This window comes from Chrysochloris asiatica, unplaced genomic scaffold (genome assembly GCF_000296735.1).
Source record: "Chrysochloris asiatica unplaced genomic scaffold, ChrAsi1.0 scaffold00184, whole genome shotgun sequence".
In the NCBI taxonomy this organism is placed as follows: Eukaryota; Metazoa; Chordata; class Mammalia; order Afrosoricida; family Chrysochloridae; genus Chrysochloris; species Chrysochloris asiatica.
Window position 1 is genome coordinate 4,237,317 of NW_006408702.1, and position 17,450 is coordinate 4,254,766.

Genomic DNA, 17,450 nt, shown 5'->3' on the forward strand with positions numbered 1-17,450 from the left:
ACATAAGTTTTTAATTTTTAGTATGTCCCACTCATCTATTTTATCTACTTTTGTTTGTGTGGTTTTCAAAATGTTTTGTAGTCCATGTATTCCCAGAATTAATGCCCTCATATTTGTACCGAGTTTTTCATTGATGACCTTCATAATTCTGGGATTCACATTTAGGTCTTTACACATGCTACCTTTTGAAACGGCTGAACATGAACGGTTTCTTTTTGATACAATGACTGTGTATACCTCCCATCTTCTTTTGATGTTTTCTGCGTCATTCAATATTTGATTCATGGAATCATTCAATACTGCAATCAAGGCTTGAATTGTTTCTTCAGTTTTTTCAGTCAGCTTGAGACATGCTCTCCCCTTTTGGTTTTCTAACTCCAGGTCTTTGCACATTTCTCAAGCTTTGTGTTCTTTGAAATTTTCTGTTCAGCGATTTAACTTCCTCATTCTTCCATTTGTTTAAGCATTTATGTCCTGGAGAACAAATTTCAAAGTCTCTTCTGACATCCATTTTGGTTTTTTTTCCTGCCTTTCCTGTCTTTTTAGTGACCTTTTGCTTTGTTTCTCTATGATGTTCTTGACATCATCCCACAGTTCTGGTCTTTGGTCTACTAAATCAAATCTGTTCTTGAGATGATCTCTAAATTCACATGGTGTTGCAGACCATGTAAGACTAGTCAGAGGTTCGAGGCCCTCTAGGGTTGAGTGTAACAAATGAGGCCACTGTCAGTTAATGGAAAATTGCTTTCATCTTAATATTCAGGTATATATATTAAATTAATACACTGGAGCCTTTGAAAATCCACAGATAAATGTGATATTTTCCTAAAGCCGAGACTAAAGGTTGCAAGGTTAAACCTTTCTCCAAAGGATTAACTAAAAATATCTTAGCTACTTCTCGGTTCTTTGTTCTATAGACAAAGAACCCATCCTCCCTAATCCCTTTTCCAGGTGCAGCCCATTCACCTGGGCATCTCCTGCAGAACTCTCACCTTCCCCCAACTGACCTCAGGGGCTATAGATATGTTAATTGGGCCTGAGAATCCAAGTTGCTGGCCTGGGATTCGAACCAGTGAAGTACAATGTAAAGTTACCTGAATGTCTGGAAAATTACTGATGTTAGCTGTATCCTGTTTTAGTCCCTCCCAGCTTGGTGTGAAACTCCTCCCCTAAATAAAGCAGAGGCCCGGGCCTCCCCAGGTGTGCATTACTGGTTGGAAGGCATGGAGTAAAGATTGCGGTACATTATGGGTTGGAAGGCATGCATTAAAGATTGCAGGGCAGTGAGTCGCTGCCTGCAGAGGCCATGATGCCTGTAGTCCCAAGCCTGCCCACCAGTGATGTATCCACCCTGGCTTTGGGATGTCTCATTGTCTCCCTTCTTGTTTGTCTGTGTATTCTTTCGCTATCCCTATCACCGCTGGATCTCTCTTCCTCGTGAACCAAAAACTCGTGACAACTATGTCGAGGGAAAACCCCGGCAACATGGGATATGTTCAAGGCCATATGTTGGCTCTCATGAACTTGATTTAATTTTCTTTAGCTTCAGCCTGAAGTTGTATAAGAGCAACTGATGAACTGTCCCACAGTTTGCCCTTGGCCTTGTTTTGGCTGATGATATGCAGCTTTTCCACTGACTCTTCCCACAAATGTAGTCAATTTGATTCCTGTGTATCTCATCTGGTAAAGTCCATGTGTATTGTTGCTAAGTGCTGTGGAAACGGTTCTGACTCATAGTAACCCTGTATATGGTTTCCAACCCTGGTGGGTTTGAACTGCTGATCTCATAGTTAGCAGTTCAATGCCTTTTATATTGTTTTAAAAGGGTATTTGCAATGACTAAGCAATTGGTTTTGCAATATCCTATCATTTGATCGCCAGCATTATTTCTATCACCAAGGTCATATTTTCCAATTACTGTTCCTTCTTTCCTCTTTGTTTCCAACTTCTTTGCTTCCACCAGTAATTATGAGTACATCTTATTGCATATTTGATCAATTTCAGACTGAAGTAGTAGCTAGAAATCTTCAATTTCATTGTCACTGGCTTTAGTGGTTGATGTATAAATGTGAATAATAGTGGTATTAAGAAGTCTTCCTTGTAGGCATATGTTTATGCTCCTATCACAGATAGCACTGTACTTTAAGGAAGATCTTGACATATTCTTTTTGACGAGGGATGTGACACTATTCCTTTTCAATTTGTCTTTCCGGCATAGTAAATGGTATGATTATGTGATTTAAGATAGCCAATTCCAGTCATTTCAGTTCACTAATGGTTATGATAATGAACTTTATGCATTCCATTTCATTTCTGACCACTTCCAGTTTTCCTAGAGTCATTCTTTGTATATTACAAGTTTCAATTATGAATGGATAGTCACCACTGTTTCTCCTCCTTTTGAGTTGTGTCCCATCAACAAATGAAGGTCCTAGATGCTTTATTTCTCCACTCAAGTCATCATGGTCAGCTCTACTTAGAAGAGACAATATTCTAGTGCTATTAATGATGTCTTCATTTTCCGGCCCTATATCTGAGAATGTTCTGCTGCTATTCATAAGGTGTGCAGTAAGTAAACATTCACAAGTAGTCTGCCTTTCCTTCTTCCTAGTCTGTCATAGTCTAGAAGCTTAGCTGAAACCTGTCCACCATGGGTGAACCTGTTGGTATTTAAAATACCAGAGGCATAGTTTCCAGCATCACAGCAATATGCAAGCCATCACAATATGACAGACAGACAACTGATTTTTGGAAACATGATTAGTGGCTTAATATTTAAAATGAAGGAAATTTTGCAGATCATGCAACAAAAGTCAACATCAATTAACAAAACAGAGATGGTAACGTAGAGAAAAAAATAGCAAGAGTTCCAGGGAAACTTACAAAAGACCGAAACACTTCCAAAGGGGCAGGGAGTTGTTTAAAAAAATAATAATCAGAAGAAAACATTTCAGATCTGAAGAACGAAAAAGAGGGTACAGATTAAACACATCCACAAAATGCTGAGGACAATTTTAAAAAGATTCATGCCCAGATAACATGCTGTTATGAAATTTTAGAACACCAAGAATAAACAAAGGGCCTTCAATATCCCAGACTGAAAACACAAGATCCCTACAGAGGGATAAGAATGAGAATGGAGTCAGGCTTAGTGCCAACGGATGCTATAAGACAATGTGCAACATCTTTGATGTCCAAGTTTGGGAGGGTGGTTTCAACCTCAATGTCTATACCCAACTAAACTATCTGTATAAAATAAGGGCAAAATAGACATCTCTAGACAACAATGTTCCCTTGCAGCTGAGGTTCCCTCAGAGATCAGCTAATGTTCCCTCAGAGATCACGTTCCCTCAGAGATCAAATCCTAAGTAATTTGAAGACACCCTCCAGAGGAAGTAAAATGAAGACTCAAAAAATAAACAGAAAAACATAGTAAAACTAACCCGAAAGTCCAAATGAAAGAATGAAAGCATGTGCGTTATTAGGAGGGGTTAGAAAGTTGTCCGTTCACATTAAAGCTGTGAGACTTAGGGCTCTGAGAAGAAGAACTTGAAGAAAAGTGGAGTGGCTTGAGTCAGCAAGTGCTGACTCAAGGGAGCACAGAATTACCAGTGTAAGTCCGATCGGTTGTACAAAGTGTTGCTGTGAACTGTCTTCAACTCGATGACACCTGACAACAACAAAGAGTCCTAGCTGACTCAAGGGCAACTGGAAACAAGAAATTTTTATAAAAATCACATTGCAAGATAGCCTTCCTTAGAAGGAGGTGAGTGTGAGGAGAAGAATTTTCCACGTCTCAGAAAGAAGAAGAGCCGTAAGTCTGAGGGAAAGCCAACGTGAAGGAGAGCCTAGGGTTTGCTTCCGGGGCAGCGTGACTCAGGTGAGTGACCTGTTCTGGATTAGAGCTTAGGGTTCTAGCTGGCATGCAGCACACAGAACTCTCCCTCTGACCTATGAGCCAGGCCTGTTCCAACATGACCTCCGGGACAGGCTACGGACTCTGAGCAAAGCATAGACCCCACTGACCAGATCACCTTCGTGGTGATTGCAGGCTCCTTCTGTAATTCTTCTATAACTCACAGGAGCCATTCTGCAGACAGGCATGTGTAGTCATGGGAAGGGGAGAACAGGAGAGAAGAGCTAGAACTCAGCTCAATGCCTAGCACACACTGAGTAAGCAACAGGACGTGAACGCTCCATCAAGAGCATGGTCAGAGCACCCCAGCCCGTTCCCTGTCCCCAACCCCACACTCCCACCCCCCACAGCTCCCTCCCATCTGCATCAAGGACCTGTGCACATGGGTGGTTGAGCAAACGTCAGGCCAAAAGGACAAGATCATGAGAATGAAGAGAACTGCCTAAACATCTCGTTCCTTCTCACCCTACACGTTACGTCAGTGTTGCTAATAGGCACACACATGAGAAAGGGCCTGGGCCAGATGAGAAACACATATCAGGGAACCTCACTTCACATAGAATGATTCGAGATTGAACTCTTCCTCCCAAATGGTGCCCCAAGCAATGGACTCCAAACAAGCCTTGCCACCCCCACATCTACCATTTTGGAGGTGTGTCCTGCTGACCCCGTCACTGCAGGGCAGATGACTAAGTTTTGCGGCTCACTGGTTCACCAAGATGGGGCAGCCTAGTGACATCATTAGCTTGGGACTGTGTGGACAGTGTGGGGGTGCACTCCGGATGATTCCTGAAAGCTCAGGCCCACAGTGGCCTCCAGGAGTTAGAAGGAATGGGGGTGGACAACGCAGCAGCCAAGATGTACCTTGCTCCCTGCCAGATGGAGTTCTCAGGGTCTGTGATGGCCCTGGGTTTAGGTTACAACCCATCTTCCCTAAAGTTTGGCACCCGAAGGCACCCAGGTGGAATGTTTATCTGAAAACCTTCATCCTAGAACTTGGCCCTAACTACCCACTGACCTTAGACTCTGCTGTCATTCATTTTCTGGGGTCTCTTCCCAGTCCCCCTCATACCCAGACTCCCCTTCACACCAGGGGGACATGGGCTTCCTTCACAGGAAACCCCAAGACACCCTTCACAAACCTCTGCCCACCTGTCTGCGTCTCTTCCCCATTTCCCATGATCCCATCTAAATGGGCAGGGGAGCCGGCTCTGGAGGGCTCTCCAGGGGCTCACCTGACGCAGCATACAGCCATGTCTGCTGGTGTTCCCTACTGAGTCTCAGGAGCCCGGCCCAGGCTGCTCCCGGGCCTGCCTGGAAAAGAAGCCATCAGGCCGGGTGTGGTACAGCAGTGGGCTCTGCTCCGTGCTCAGCACCTTCACTGGCTCTTCTGCCACCGCCCCCTGCTCCACTGGACAGGAGAAAATCGAGACCCAGAGGGGACAGCGAGTCTTACCTTCCCCTCCATGTTCATCAGACCTCAGACCCCATCTCACAGAGCAGCGGGCAGCTTTGTGGCCACCTGGGCTGGCCTGGATCTGCCTTCCCTGGAGCAAGTCAGTCCTTCCCTCATTCTCTTACAGGTCACTTCTAGCCACCACACCAGCTTTACTTTCAGTCTTGCTATCGACTGAATTGAAGACATTGAGACTGTACCGGTGTGTGGGTCTTTGTTACTCCCACCAAATAACTCTTCTCCTGACGGGTCTGAGTAAGAGATGGTGTGAGGAGCCCGTGAGAGGCCAACACAAGTCAGCTGTGGATGTTAACAGTTCACGGGCATTGTAGCAACTTGAAACTCTAGCCTGGATGGCTAAAACAAGCCTTCTCAGAAGCTGGAGGAGATCTCACTACCATCAAAGCAGGGGAGCAGGACACACTCCACTGAGTGTGTCCTTTGAATCTCCTCGACCCAGGGACAGAAAGCTATCCCACCTGAGCAGTGGTGGAGCACTGGTAGAACCAAAGCATGGGCTTCCCCATGCTTTACAACAGGGCGAGTAAAGCTGGGGGACTTCAGACAGGAACAGCTCCTAAGTGGGAGAGCTGGGTTTGTGGACCCACGGAGCTAGAGCCGAGGCCCTTCAGGCTGAGGCTTCTAAGGGTGGAGTGGTGTATCCTGTGGGTATCGGTCAGCAGCCCTCCAAGTACATCAATGCCCGGGCAGAGAATGGCACAGCTGAGGATACGCTGTCCTGCCTAGAATAACTATGCCCTGAGCATTTTCCGATCCTACACTGTAACCTATTAACTTCCTGAATAAACCCCGTGGCTGTGAGCGCCATCTGGCTTCTATGTGATCACTGCCATGGATTACCAAACCCAGAGGAGGAGCAGTGAGTGTTACAGGGGAAATAGTGGGCGCCATGTTTCTGCTCTAGTAGCGTAGTGGTTACGAATCGGGCTGCGAACCTTAAGGTCAGCGGTTCGAAACTACCAGCCGCTCCGCGGGAGAAAGATGAGGCTTTCCACTCCCGTAAAGATTTACAACCTTGGAAACCCTGTACAGGGTCGCTATGGGTCGGAACCGACTCAACAGCACTTAACAACAACAACAACAACATGTTTCTGTAACCGCCTCCCTCCAATTTCTGTTGCTGCTGGTAGGTACCATCTCTATGCGAACACCTACATCTTGGCCAGCGCCTCCGAGACCCTCCTGCTTCCTGCTCTTTGGCTGACCCTGTGCCCTGGGCCTCTTAGCCTGTATCTTGCCTTCCATCTCCCCGCATTTGTAGCCATTCTGAATGGCCCCATCACGTCACTGCGGGTCTTCAAGACATCCTCACACTAAAGGCCCTCCCGGGTTTCCATGAGCATCTGTGGAAAGAATGTGTGTATGCATTCATGGGTCAATACTTAAATTTCCTCACTTACAATGCACTTCGGCTTCAAAACACATCAAATTGACTTCAACTTGTGAGAAAAAAAGCTCACTGCACCCCTTACTGCTCCCACCCACTACGTTCCAGTCTTCCAACATGGGGTTAGACAATTAGCTTTGAAGCCTTATTTCAGGATCTTGGAAAGACTGAGAACTTTAAATCCTTATGTAGACAAGACTGTCCTAGCTAAGTGTCCACAGGGAACAGAAACATGTGAACGGTTCTACTCTGGCAACATTAATAAGAAAGGTTCAATAACAACCTCCCTGTCACGTAGGATAAGCACTGGACTGCTAAATGCAAGGTTGGCAGTTCAAACCCAGAGCCTGATCCACGGGAGGCAGGTGAGACTTTCTGCTCCTATAAAGGTTTACAGCTGTGTCGGAACTGACTCCGTGGCAGGTTTGGTTTGGGTATGGTGATCCCAAAGGAAACCAGGACCCAAATCGCCTTCCTGAGCTCCCGTCTTGGCTCTGCTGCTGCTGCTACCGCTGCCGCCATGGCTCCTCCCTCCCATTTCAGGCCCATAGAGGTGCTCCATCCCACTCAAAGAAGAAATCAAGGTTTATGGTCTCTTTTTTAAACGTCAGAATCACTTTCTACCCAGTAATTAGGTGAATGCCACCTGCAAAAACAGAGCTAAGCTCTTGCCTCCTGCCGACAACCTGGCATGTGAAAATGTGCATCTTAACAGAAAAGATAGGTTGGGATTCTTTTATTTTAGGGGGAGAAGTGTTTGCAAAAGGAGTCCTTCAAACAGAAGTATATTTAACTACTAATAAAAGCTCCTGGACAAACCTACTATTTCAAAAACGGGATGAAACTGCATTCACTGTCACTGCAAACTCAGAGTGTTAGAAAAACTCACGTACTGCATTGGAAACACTGAGAATGACACGAAGATTGCTTCAACACTGATTTGTACTTACATCCTCTGACTCGAACACGTGGCAGATCATCTTGTACTGCTTCGTTCCCTCCTGGGCCCCGGGTGTGGTCTCGATGCAATCCTGAGACGCTGACCGGGGCATGCGGCGCCTGGCCATCAACACCACGATATTCCCAATGTCAGCAATGTAGGAGATGGTGCGCAAGGCGTGGTCCATCATGGTTTCCTGGCAAAGTGGGGGGCGGGAGGGTGGAAAATGGGGGAGTATCAGTCATTAAGGAACACGTTAGTTCTGGGTTTCTCAACCTCAGCACTACTGAATGCTGTAATGGGTCATCCTTCGTGTTAAGAGCTGTCCTGTGAAGTGCAGGATGCTTAGCATCATCCCTGGTCCCTGGTCAGTAGGAACTTGCTCGCTCACACACACACACACACACACACACACACACACACACTCACATTCACTGACACACTCATTGCCACTCACTGACACTCACACACTGACACACACACACACACATACTTGCTCCCTCACACACTGTACACACACACTCACATGCATACACATTTGCTCACACACACTCACTGACATACACACCCACTGACATACTGACACACACTAACATACACATGGGGACATACACTCGCTGACTCACACACATGTATACGCACGCTCACATGCACACTGACACACACACTGACACTCATTGACACTGACACACACAGAGACTCAACTCACACTCACACACACACACTCTCTCTCTCTCACACTCACACCCACTCACTCACACTCACACACTTACATGTACTCACACACACACTCACACACAGCTGTTCCAATCAAATATACCCTTGAGGGCAAAATCATTCAAGATGAGGGACCCACTCTACGTCACACTTTAGGGCAGTTCGTGGTCAAGTTGACCATGCCTTTGCCTCAGCCCCAACTTCCAGCATGGATCTTGACCAACACTTGTGGAGGCCTGATGGTGAGGTGGGACATCCATCCCTGTAGGAGAAATAGCAGGATGCTGCCATCTGCTGGAACCTGCCACACCTTGATGAGAGATGGGCTACCTGTAAGGAAGAGCTCTCACTCCCGCCACCATTAAGCCAGGCCTGGACGTCTGGTCAAACTCAGGCAGGAGGTCCTATTAACCTTTCCCACAGAATGGGTTCTCTGCATGCCTGACAGCGACCAGCCGTCCCCATGGTCCTTGGCCGCTTGGAAGCTTCATTACTCCTGATAGCTTTTGTCTTTTGACAGGAATCTTCCCCATAACCCCCACCTAACAAGACAGCACACAAAGGCTCTGAAAAACCAATCAATTGGTCTTTTGTACTTTTATTCTCCTTCGACAAAAGGAAACAAGGTGTTCTTGCAAATCTCTGAAGTCCTTTTCTCCCTCACAGAACTCATTCTGGCAGCGGATTTTGCTCCATGTTTGCCTCTGGTACTGATTTGTCTGCTGGCCCAGGCTCAGAAGATGCTTTGTAAGGACAAAAGGGAGGGACATGGGAAGAGGTACAGTTGGGATTGGTTCTTCAAACTCCCCTGATTTCTGGCCTTGCTCAGAAATGTCCAAATCAGACCCCAGATATCACAAATCTGCCTCTCACAACTCCCAGTTGATGGTAAGGACAAAGCCACTCTCCTTGCCGACACAGGTGCCTACCAATGGAGTCTCTGTCCTCTGTCCTGACTGGCCAACTCAGCCTCCACGGTCTTTCTCATCTGTTCCCACCTCTCCAGCATCTCTGCCAACATTTGTATTGCCACCTCAACTCTCTTCCAGTTCATTCTAAACAAGCTCACAAACTATGGATGCTCAACCACGAGCAACCATCTCAAATATCCAGCATCGATGCCGACTACTTCTTTAGGCAATTCCATCCACACATCTCACCAAGTCCTGCTTGGTCTTCCCTCCCGGCAGGTTCTCCACTACGTAAGGTCACCCCAGGGTCCCAAGGTTCCACTGTAGGAGTTAGGCCTCTGTGGAGTAGCACAGCGAACCAGGTGTGTCTCCTCCACCCAATGCACTGGTGGGCTCCTCAGGAGCCAGGCACGCCTGCTTCTTTCCTCAGCCTTAGAACAGGGGCTTCCAATCAGAGGGTGAGCGCCACAAACAATGGCAATTCTCCAGCAAGATAAGTCAGCAATGTTCTTATCACACAAAGAGAACAGAGGTGCCTCGGCAGACTCATCGAGGTGTGTGGATGCCCGGTGTTTTCTCCCTGCCAAGCCTATGGGCCCCATATTCATGTGACAGGGCATGAACACAGCAGCTGTCTTCATTATCTAGGACACTGATTTAGCAGAAACACCTCACGCGGGTGGCATTAACAAGCAGTAATTTAGTCTCCGATAATTTCGGAGACCAGAAGTAAATTCAGGGCCCTGCTCTACGGGAAAGCTCTCTCTCTCTGTGCGTCGGCTCTGGGGGAAGGCCGTTGGCACCTCTCTGCCCCTGGATTTAGGAGTTCCTCAGTGCAGGAGCTGGGTCCAAAGGACGTACTCCACAGCCCACTTTTCTTTCTTGGTGGTAGGAGGCCCCCTCCCTGCTCACTTCTCTCTCCTTTTCTTTCTTGTAAGATAAAAGGTGATGCAGGGCACAGCCCTGGGAAGCTCCCCTGAATCAGAGCAGGGTTGTGAGTCAGTGAAGGGTGTTGTATCCCACCCTTACATCAGATGGCCTCACAGGGATGATTACATCATTCCATAACTGCCAGCTGACATCATTCCGTAACTGCCAAGCGACCAAGAATCATGGCCCAGCCAACTGGACATATATTTTTGGGATACAATTCCATCTGACAGTGGGGTTTTCCTCACCCTCCTCTGCACAGCTTCTTGGGAGTCTGGGTCACTCCTCCTGCCAAATAGCTCCAGGACTGTTGGCCACGCACCCCTCACCCTCGCTGCTGGATCCAATGAGGGGGCCCAGGTGGGAACAGAAGGGAAGGGAGTTTATAGATCAGGAACTTGCTCACAGCTGGCTAGAACAAGCCAAGTCAAAAGAGAGCAGTCTTCTGAAAGGATGAGGATACCCATCTGTCCCAGTGTCATGGGACAGAGAGGAGATCAAGACACAGAGACGGCTCAGGAAGGTACATCATAGTACAAATTGTCAACTATTTGACCGACTATTAAGAGCTGCCTCCAAATCAGGCACACTGATGAGAGAGGGGGGCAGAAATACAAACCAAAAGGCAAGGGGCTTCTTCAGGAAACTAAAGGCCTGGAGAGATGTCCATTAAAGTCTTCAGACGAGCAGAGGTGGGGGTAGGAGAGAATTTGGTTGGCCAGCATAGAGGAGAGAAAGTGGCAGGTCTCCGGAAACTGGATCCCAAGACAGCTTCGGCTTTGTTACAAGAAGGCCCATGACCGTCCCTGCCGGGAGTTCACTCTGGGGAGGGCTCTTGGGGTGACGTACAGGGAAGCCCTCCACATCACAAAGACCCCGTCTTCGGTGGGTCAGGATGCTGGGAGAAGACTATGGGTCCCAAGGAACTGCGCCCAGGTGTTGTAAGTCCTCCAGTGAAGATTTGGGAGGTGGGGCATTCGGCCACTTCAAATTCAAACTGTTAGCAACGTGTTTCTGGGAAACCTGACAACTGTTGAAAGCTCAGGTTTCCTTCTCTATGGCCAGAACATTCCTGTCTGCTGAGACTGGGAAACTGCGGGGAATTCCAGCAGCTAGAGAGCACCAGAACCCGGATCTTTCCCAGATCCCCAAGGTTGAACCTGTGTAGGTGGGGTCCAGGCAGCACTCCACAGAGCACACGTGCAGGGTTGTGGTGGGCTGGGGAATCGATGTCTTCCAAAGGACAATAACACTCCCGTCCTGAATGTAATAGGACGATGTCCTTGAACTCAGTCACCACAGCCACCGACCCAGGGTAGAGAGTCCTGAGAATCAACATCAAGCAAAATGGACTGTGGAAAACAAACATGACCATCCAAAGACCTGGCCTTGGTGGTCAACTGGTGTGGACACCTGGTGGCAAATGCTCTGCTTTCTCATCACAGCCACAACGCTCCTGGGCAGTGTACTGGGAAAGTCCAGACCTCATCTTGAAACGGGCAAAACCAAACCAAACCAAACCAAACTGAGGACTCTCTGCATTGATCCCTCTCACCTATGACTCCTCTGACCTTGTTCTGAAACCAAAGACACAGAAGGGGCAAAGGGAGGGGTGAGCAAGGAAGCCAGAGCCCCTGTTCTAGGCCAAGACCCAAGCTACTTCCAAGTTCTGGGACCCTTCACCAATAGGAATTGGCAAGGAGCTTATCTTCACCCCCATTTTAGAGAGCAAATGGTGGCTCAGAGATGTACAGGAACTTGTCTGTTGTTAAGTGCTGTTGAGTAAGTACCAACTCACAGTAACCCTATATACAGTTTCGAGGAGCAGCTGGTGGGTTTGAACTGCTGACCTGACTTGTCTAAGATCACACAATCCCAAGTGATGGAGCCGTGTTTCCATTACCCCAAGGTAACAGTGCCTTCCAATGCTTGTCAGCTGGAGAGAGGTATGCTGAGGAGGGTGAACAAGGGAGGCCTGAAGCTGCCTCCCTTGGCTAAACTGCCTGCTTACCAGCCCATCTGAAAAGCCTGGCTCTTGGCACCTGAACTGTGCAAACAATGGGGTTAAAGCTGAGCCCCTGGTTTCCTCCCGTGCTAGACAGAGGCTACTTACATGGCCCAAGCCTAAAATCCACTGCTATCAAGTTGCTTCTGACTCCTAGCTACCCTATACAGGGTTTCTGAGACGGGAGCAGACAGCATCATCGTTCGCCATGGGAGCAGCTAGTGGGTTTGAATTGCGGATGCGCCCTCAGTAAAAACCTTGGATGCTGAGTCTCTAACAAGCTTCCCAGGTAGACAACAGTTCACAGGTGTTGCCCCAACTTGTGGCTGGAGGAATTACACGCACTCTGGGTGGCTCTACAGTTGGACGCTAGCACCTGGTTTCCTCGGGTCTCACACTACACTCTTTTTCCCTTAGCTGGTTCTGCTGTGTCCTTCCACGGCAATAAATCCCAGCCATATGCTGAGCCCTTCGAGAGAATCATCAAGCTTGAGGTGGTCTTAGGGACCCTCAACACAGGTGGGGAGATAAAGTAGAGGGGCAAGGAGAGGGGATCTGTCCAGACATTTGCTCACAGAAGATCAGGTAACAAAAGCCCAATACTTGACCCCAGACTGACTCCAGGGGTAAATGGTATCTCTCTGAGTTGTCGTCAAGTACCAGGTGTCCAGAGGAGGCCAGGACACAAAGGTCAGTGCAACAAGCCCCTGAATGTAGGCACAGGACATGGGGGGCAGACACATGAGGGACAGGGGAGCCACAGTAACCACAGAGAGGTGTCAGGGGATACAAGGTGGGGGGCAAGCAACAGGATGTTGGGTGGAAGGTGGAAGCAGTATGAATGAGTCCCCTAGTGGGCCCATACCAGTTTCGAGACATGCTCTGTTACCTGAAATGTCCCCAAACATCAGGAATCCCCACAGGGAAGGTCAGAGAATGGGCTCAGGGCTCCCCAGAGCTACCCATGTACCTCCTGCCCAATGAGGCCTCAGGATTATTTAGGCCTCATCTGCTGCTTGCCTGGAGTCCTGGTTTGGCGCTGTAGGATAAACACTCAACTGCAAGGTCGGTGTGAACCGCAAGGTTGGTGGTTCAGACTCATCAGTCACTCCTTGGAATCCCTACAGGGTTGCTACAGGTCAGAACCGACTTGATGGCACTTAACAACAACAAGTTGTGTCACTCCCCTGTGGTTCCCCAGCAGCGCAGTGATCAGAGCAGAGGCTCTAGCATTGTTGTTACGTGCCATCGTGTCAGTTCCAACTCTGTAGAGGGTTTCTGAGGAGCGGCTGCTGGCTTTGAACTGCTGACCTTGTGGTTCGCAGTCCAGTGCTGGTCCTATGGTGCCACTCCAGGAGTCCAGTGTATAGTGTGGAGGAGGACAGAGAAAACACGAATGCACTGACATTGCTTGGAACCAGTAGGTTTACTTCAAGACAAGGGTCGGTATGGGATTGAGGGTGGTGGTGAGAGCTCTCTGGTGCTGGCTCTGAGCAGGAGCTACAAGATGAACTCGTGACTTAAACTGGTGTTGGTGGCAAGTGTTGTTGAGTCAGTTCCGACTCACAGCGATCCTGTATAGGGTTTCCTAGGAGCGGCTGGTGAGTTTGAACCACCTGACCTGAGGTCCAGTGCTGATCGTATGGCAGCACACCACGACCCTCTCTCACTTTTGCTCTCTCTCTATATATAGTAATTCTAGTCACTGAAAAGGCTAAGGAACAGTGGCACCCCAGTAGCATAGTGACACCCAATGAGCATAACCAACTCCCAGGTGTTGGTTTCAAAAAGTCATTCCCCATTCAGGGCTCCTTGAAGAAATGGCTTGTCCAGATTTGGGGCAAGCTCAGATCATCTGCTTGTCTCAGAAAGCTAAGACAGTTCAAAGACTGAGGAGAACGTTGTCAAAATGACCCAGGACCCAGATCAAAAGCCACTGGCCCAGTCTGGGGCAATGTGAACACTAAATAGAGTAATGATGGTAACTGAGTACAACACAGTGAGGTTTTTTTAAAAAGAAGAAGAGAGACTCCAAGACTCCAAAGTTCCATAGTGGAACTTCAGAAAAGAGACAGAGAGAAGGAGAGCCAACAAGGAAATGCTCTTCTTGTTTTGAGAAAATAAATGTAGAAAACATGACAGAACTGTGAAGTATTTCACACTGCAATGTTGGAACCAATTTGGGCAGGATCTTCAATGGATGCGAAGACCTGGATGCAGAAGGTTCTGGAGTATCCACATACAGGGTCTCAGGACTTCAGTTACCAAGAGAACTGGCACCACTACACTGGGTATCTGGTAGGCATCATCCAGGCCAAGTGAAGGAGTTGGGGTCTCCACAGTGAGCACGGGTCTTCCTTTCCTCTCCTCACTTCTAGCTTCCTTTCACCCATCAAGTCGGAGTTAGTCAGCACTTCCTCCCCCTGATTTACATCCATGAAACCAGCACACACACACACATACACCCCACTGCCCCAGCACGCTTCATCTCAGCTCATGGTCCTTGACATCTGGTAGGTATATGGTCACGTCTTGGTTTAATTGTTTCGCTGCCCTCCCCACTGCTAATCAGCCCCCGGAGTGATCCTGGTACAAAGCAGAGGAGCAGGGGCATAGTCAGTATCATGAGGTACATTGTGTCCTGATCCTTGAACCAGTACAAATGACCTTGTTTTAGAAAAAGGAGTTTTTCCTTGTAAATGTTAGCAGCAAAATTAACAAGGTCATATCTGAAAGGGTCGGTCCAAATCCTAATCCCTTCTCAGTGACCTAGAAACAGTCACACAAAGGGGGATAATGTCATCTGTCCACAAGGTAAGGAGTGCCAAGGAACCCCGGGGCTGCCCAAATTGGAAGAGACTAGGAAAGATCTTTCCAGGACAGACAGAGGGCGAGAGAGAGAACGTGACTCTGTTAATGCCCTGAATTCGGACTGCTAGCCTCCAGAACTGTGAGGGAATAAACGTCTGATCTTTACTTTATTACAACAACCCTATGTGGCACTGTAGGATAAGCACTTGGTCCTAAGGTTGGTTTGAACTGCAAGGTTGGTGGTTCAAACTCACGAGCCGCTACTCGGAAACCCTATACAGGGTCACTATGAGTGAGAACTAACTTGACAGCTCTTACCAACAAGAGTCTAGCACAATCAGCTGTGACCTCTGACTGGTGGGACCTGGCTCACAAGCTCCAACCACTAGTAGGACATCTTCCAGCCCTCTCTTCACTGGACCACTGCAGGACTCAGCCTCCTGCTGGATTTCCCGGGCTCAGGCCATGGAAGTTTCTGGAAAGCTACTCTAGCATCACGGTGATTAGTACACAGTTTCCAACTCACTCCGGTCTCGGCTAGTTGCAGCAGCAGACGTATATCCCTGACCTCCTGCCCTTAGTGGTTTTTAGCCTTCCCAGCTTGACATTCAGACTCCTGCAAAATACATTCACTTCTACAACTGCACCTGACCCAAGACCTGGGTAACTCTGGTTACCACCCTAGGGAAAACCACCTCACCCAAAAAGCTTTTCGACACCCGAATTTGTTCTCGGAGTTTGTCCTTAGGAGTTTAAAAGAAACCTAGTTGTCAGTGAGTTGATTCTGGCAAGCCCACATGTGTCAGAGGAGAACTGCTTCACAGGATTTTCATTGGCTGCTTTTTCAGATCACTATATGCCTTCCCCCTTAGGCATCTCTCCGCAAGTGAGCACAGTAACAATTTGCACTACTTAGGGAGTCCTGGTGTGGCACTGTGGACTAATGCGCTGGGCTGCAAGGTTGGTTTGAACCACAAGGTAGGCGGTTCAAGCTCACCAGTCACTCCCTGGAAACCCTATACAGGGTCACTATTGGTCAGAATTGACTCGATGGCACTGAACAACAACAGGGATCCAAACAAGGCATTGTTGCTGTTGTTAAGTACCATCCAGTACATCCCGACTCATAGTGACCCTCCATAGGGTTTCCAAAAAGCAGCTGGTAAGTTTGAAGTCCTGGCCATGTGGTTAGCAGTCCAGGGCCTATCCTACAGTGTTACACCAGGACTCTAAACAAGGCATTAATCCGCATGACTTTACATAGCTTTCTGTTCAGCACTTACCTGTGTGTCTGCATTTAGAACCTTGATCCTCTGGGTGGAGATGAAGAGGTCCACTTCAGTCAGCGTCTGGGAATCTCCCTCAGAATTCTAAGAACGGACAGTTGATAGAATGACAACCCAGAAACTTTGACTTGAGCAGAGGCCTAACAATTTTACTCATTCCTGTGTACACACTGAAGGAAATGCTACCTGGGAGCCATCAGAAACTGCAATGCGTGCAGCCTTCTGTGGAATATGGGTTTGGTGTGAGTCTAAAGGCGGTTTTTGAAGGGCAAGAAGAAGGAAGGAGGAGGGTCCAGCAGCCAGAAGGTGAACATCAAAAGGAGGCAGCCCCAGGGTCTCTACTAAAAGTGGGGTCCCTGTCTACAAACTGCCGCATTCAGTGAAGACAAGGGTCTTTCTTAGACTACATTCCTTGGATTTGGGATTCTCCAGACATCAGGAAGAAACTCTAAGAGAGCTGGATTTAAGTATCAGTATTTCCATCTGATTGAAACTATCACAATCGTGTTGGCTCCTAGGCAGCCTTGGCCCTAGTCTACCTAAAATCCTCAGGTGAATAAGGCCTGGGACTCATCTCATTGTCTGCCTGGGTGCTGCCTTCAGAGAGGCAAAAAGTACCCAGAAAAATAAAACACACTCAAACAAAACAATGGTGTTTGGTCTTCACCATTAGAATGCATTCCTTGTTAGCCGCCGTGGGCTGCAGTTTCATGTACAATGAAAGGCACAGTGCTCAGACTTAGCCAGCTCCAGGCCAAATTTCAAATTAGACTATTATGACCCATAGAGTTTTCATTGACTGCTTTTCAGAAGCAGACCACTAGGTCTTTCTTGCTAGTCTGTCTCAGTCTAGAAGAGCCGCTAAAACCAGTTTAGTGTCATGCCAACACTCAGTCTCCACTATATATAGGTGGTGGGTGCTTTAAAGTACATTGGTGAGGAACTGAACCTGTTTTTGAAGGTGAGAGTTCTACCACTGACTTTCCATTGTGTGGGTCATGACAAGCTACGGACAACATTGCGAAGTATAAGTATTCCGAAACACTGAATTGTGCTCATGAGGAATCTGT

General features: G+C 48.0%; 1 protein-coding gene across 2 annotated transcripts in view; it reads right to left on the reverse strand.

The window, feature by feature from the left end:
* APBA2 (amyloid beta (A4) precursor protein-binding, family A, member 2) overlaps nucleotides 1-17,450 on the reverse strand; it is a 114,293-nt gene that overhangs the window by 32,083 nt on the left and 64,760 nt on the right. For both annotated transcript variants that reach the window (XM_006872141.1, XM_006872142.1), the window contains 2 exons: nucleotides 16,378-16,464; nucleotides 7,731-7,916 (listed from right to left, as the gene is read on the reverse strand). In XM_006872141.1, coding sequence (XP_006872203.1) covers nucleotides 7,731-7,916; nucleotides 16,378-16,464 — 273 coding nt within the window. The remainder of the gene's footprint in view (nucleotides 1-7,730; nucleotides 7,917-16,377; nucleotides 16,465-17,450) is intronic.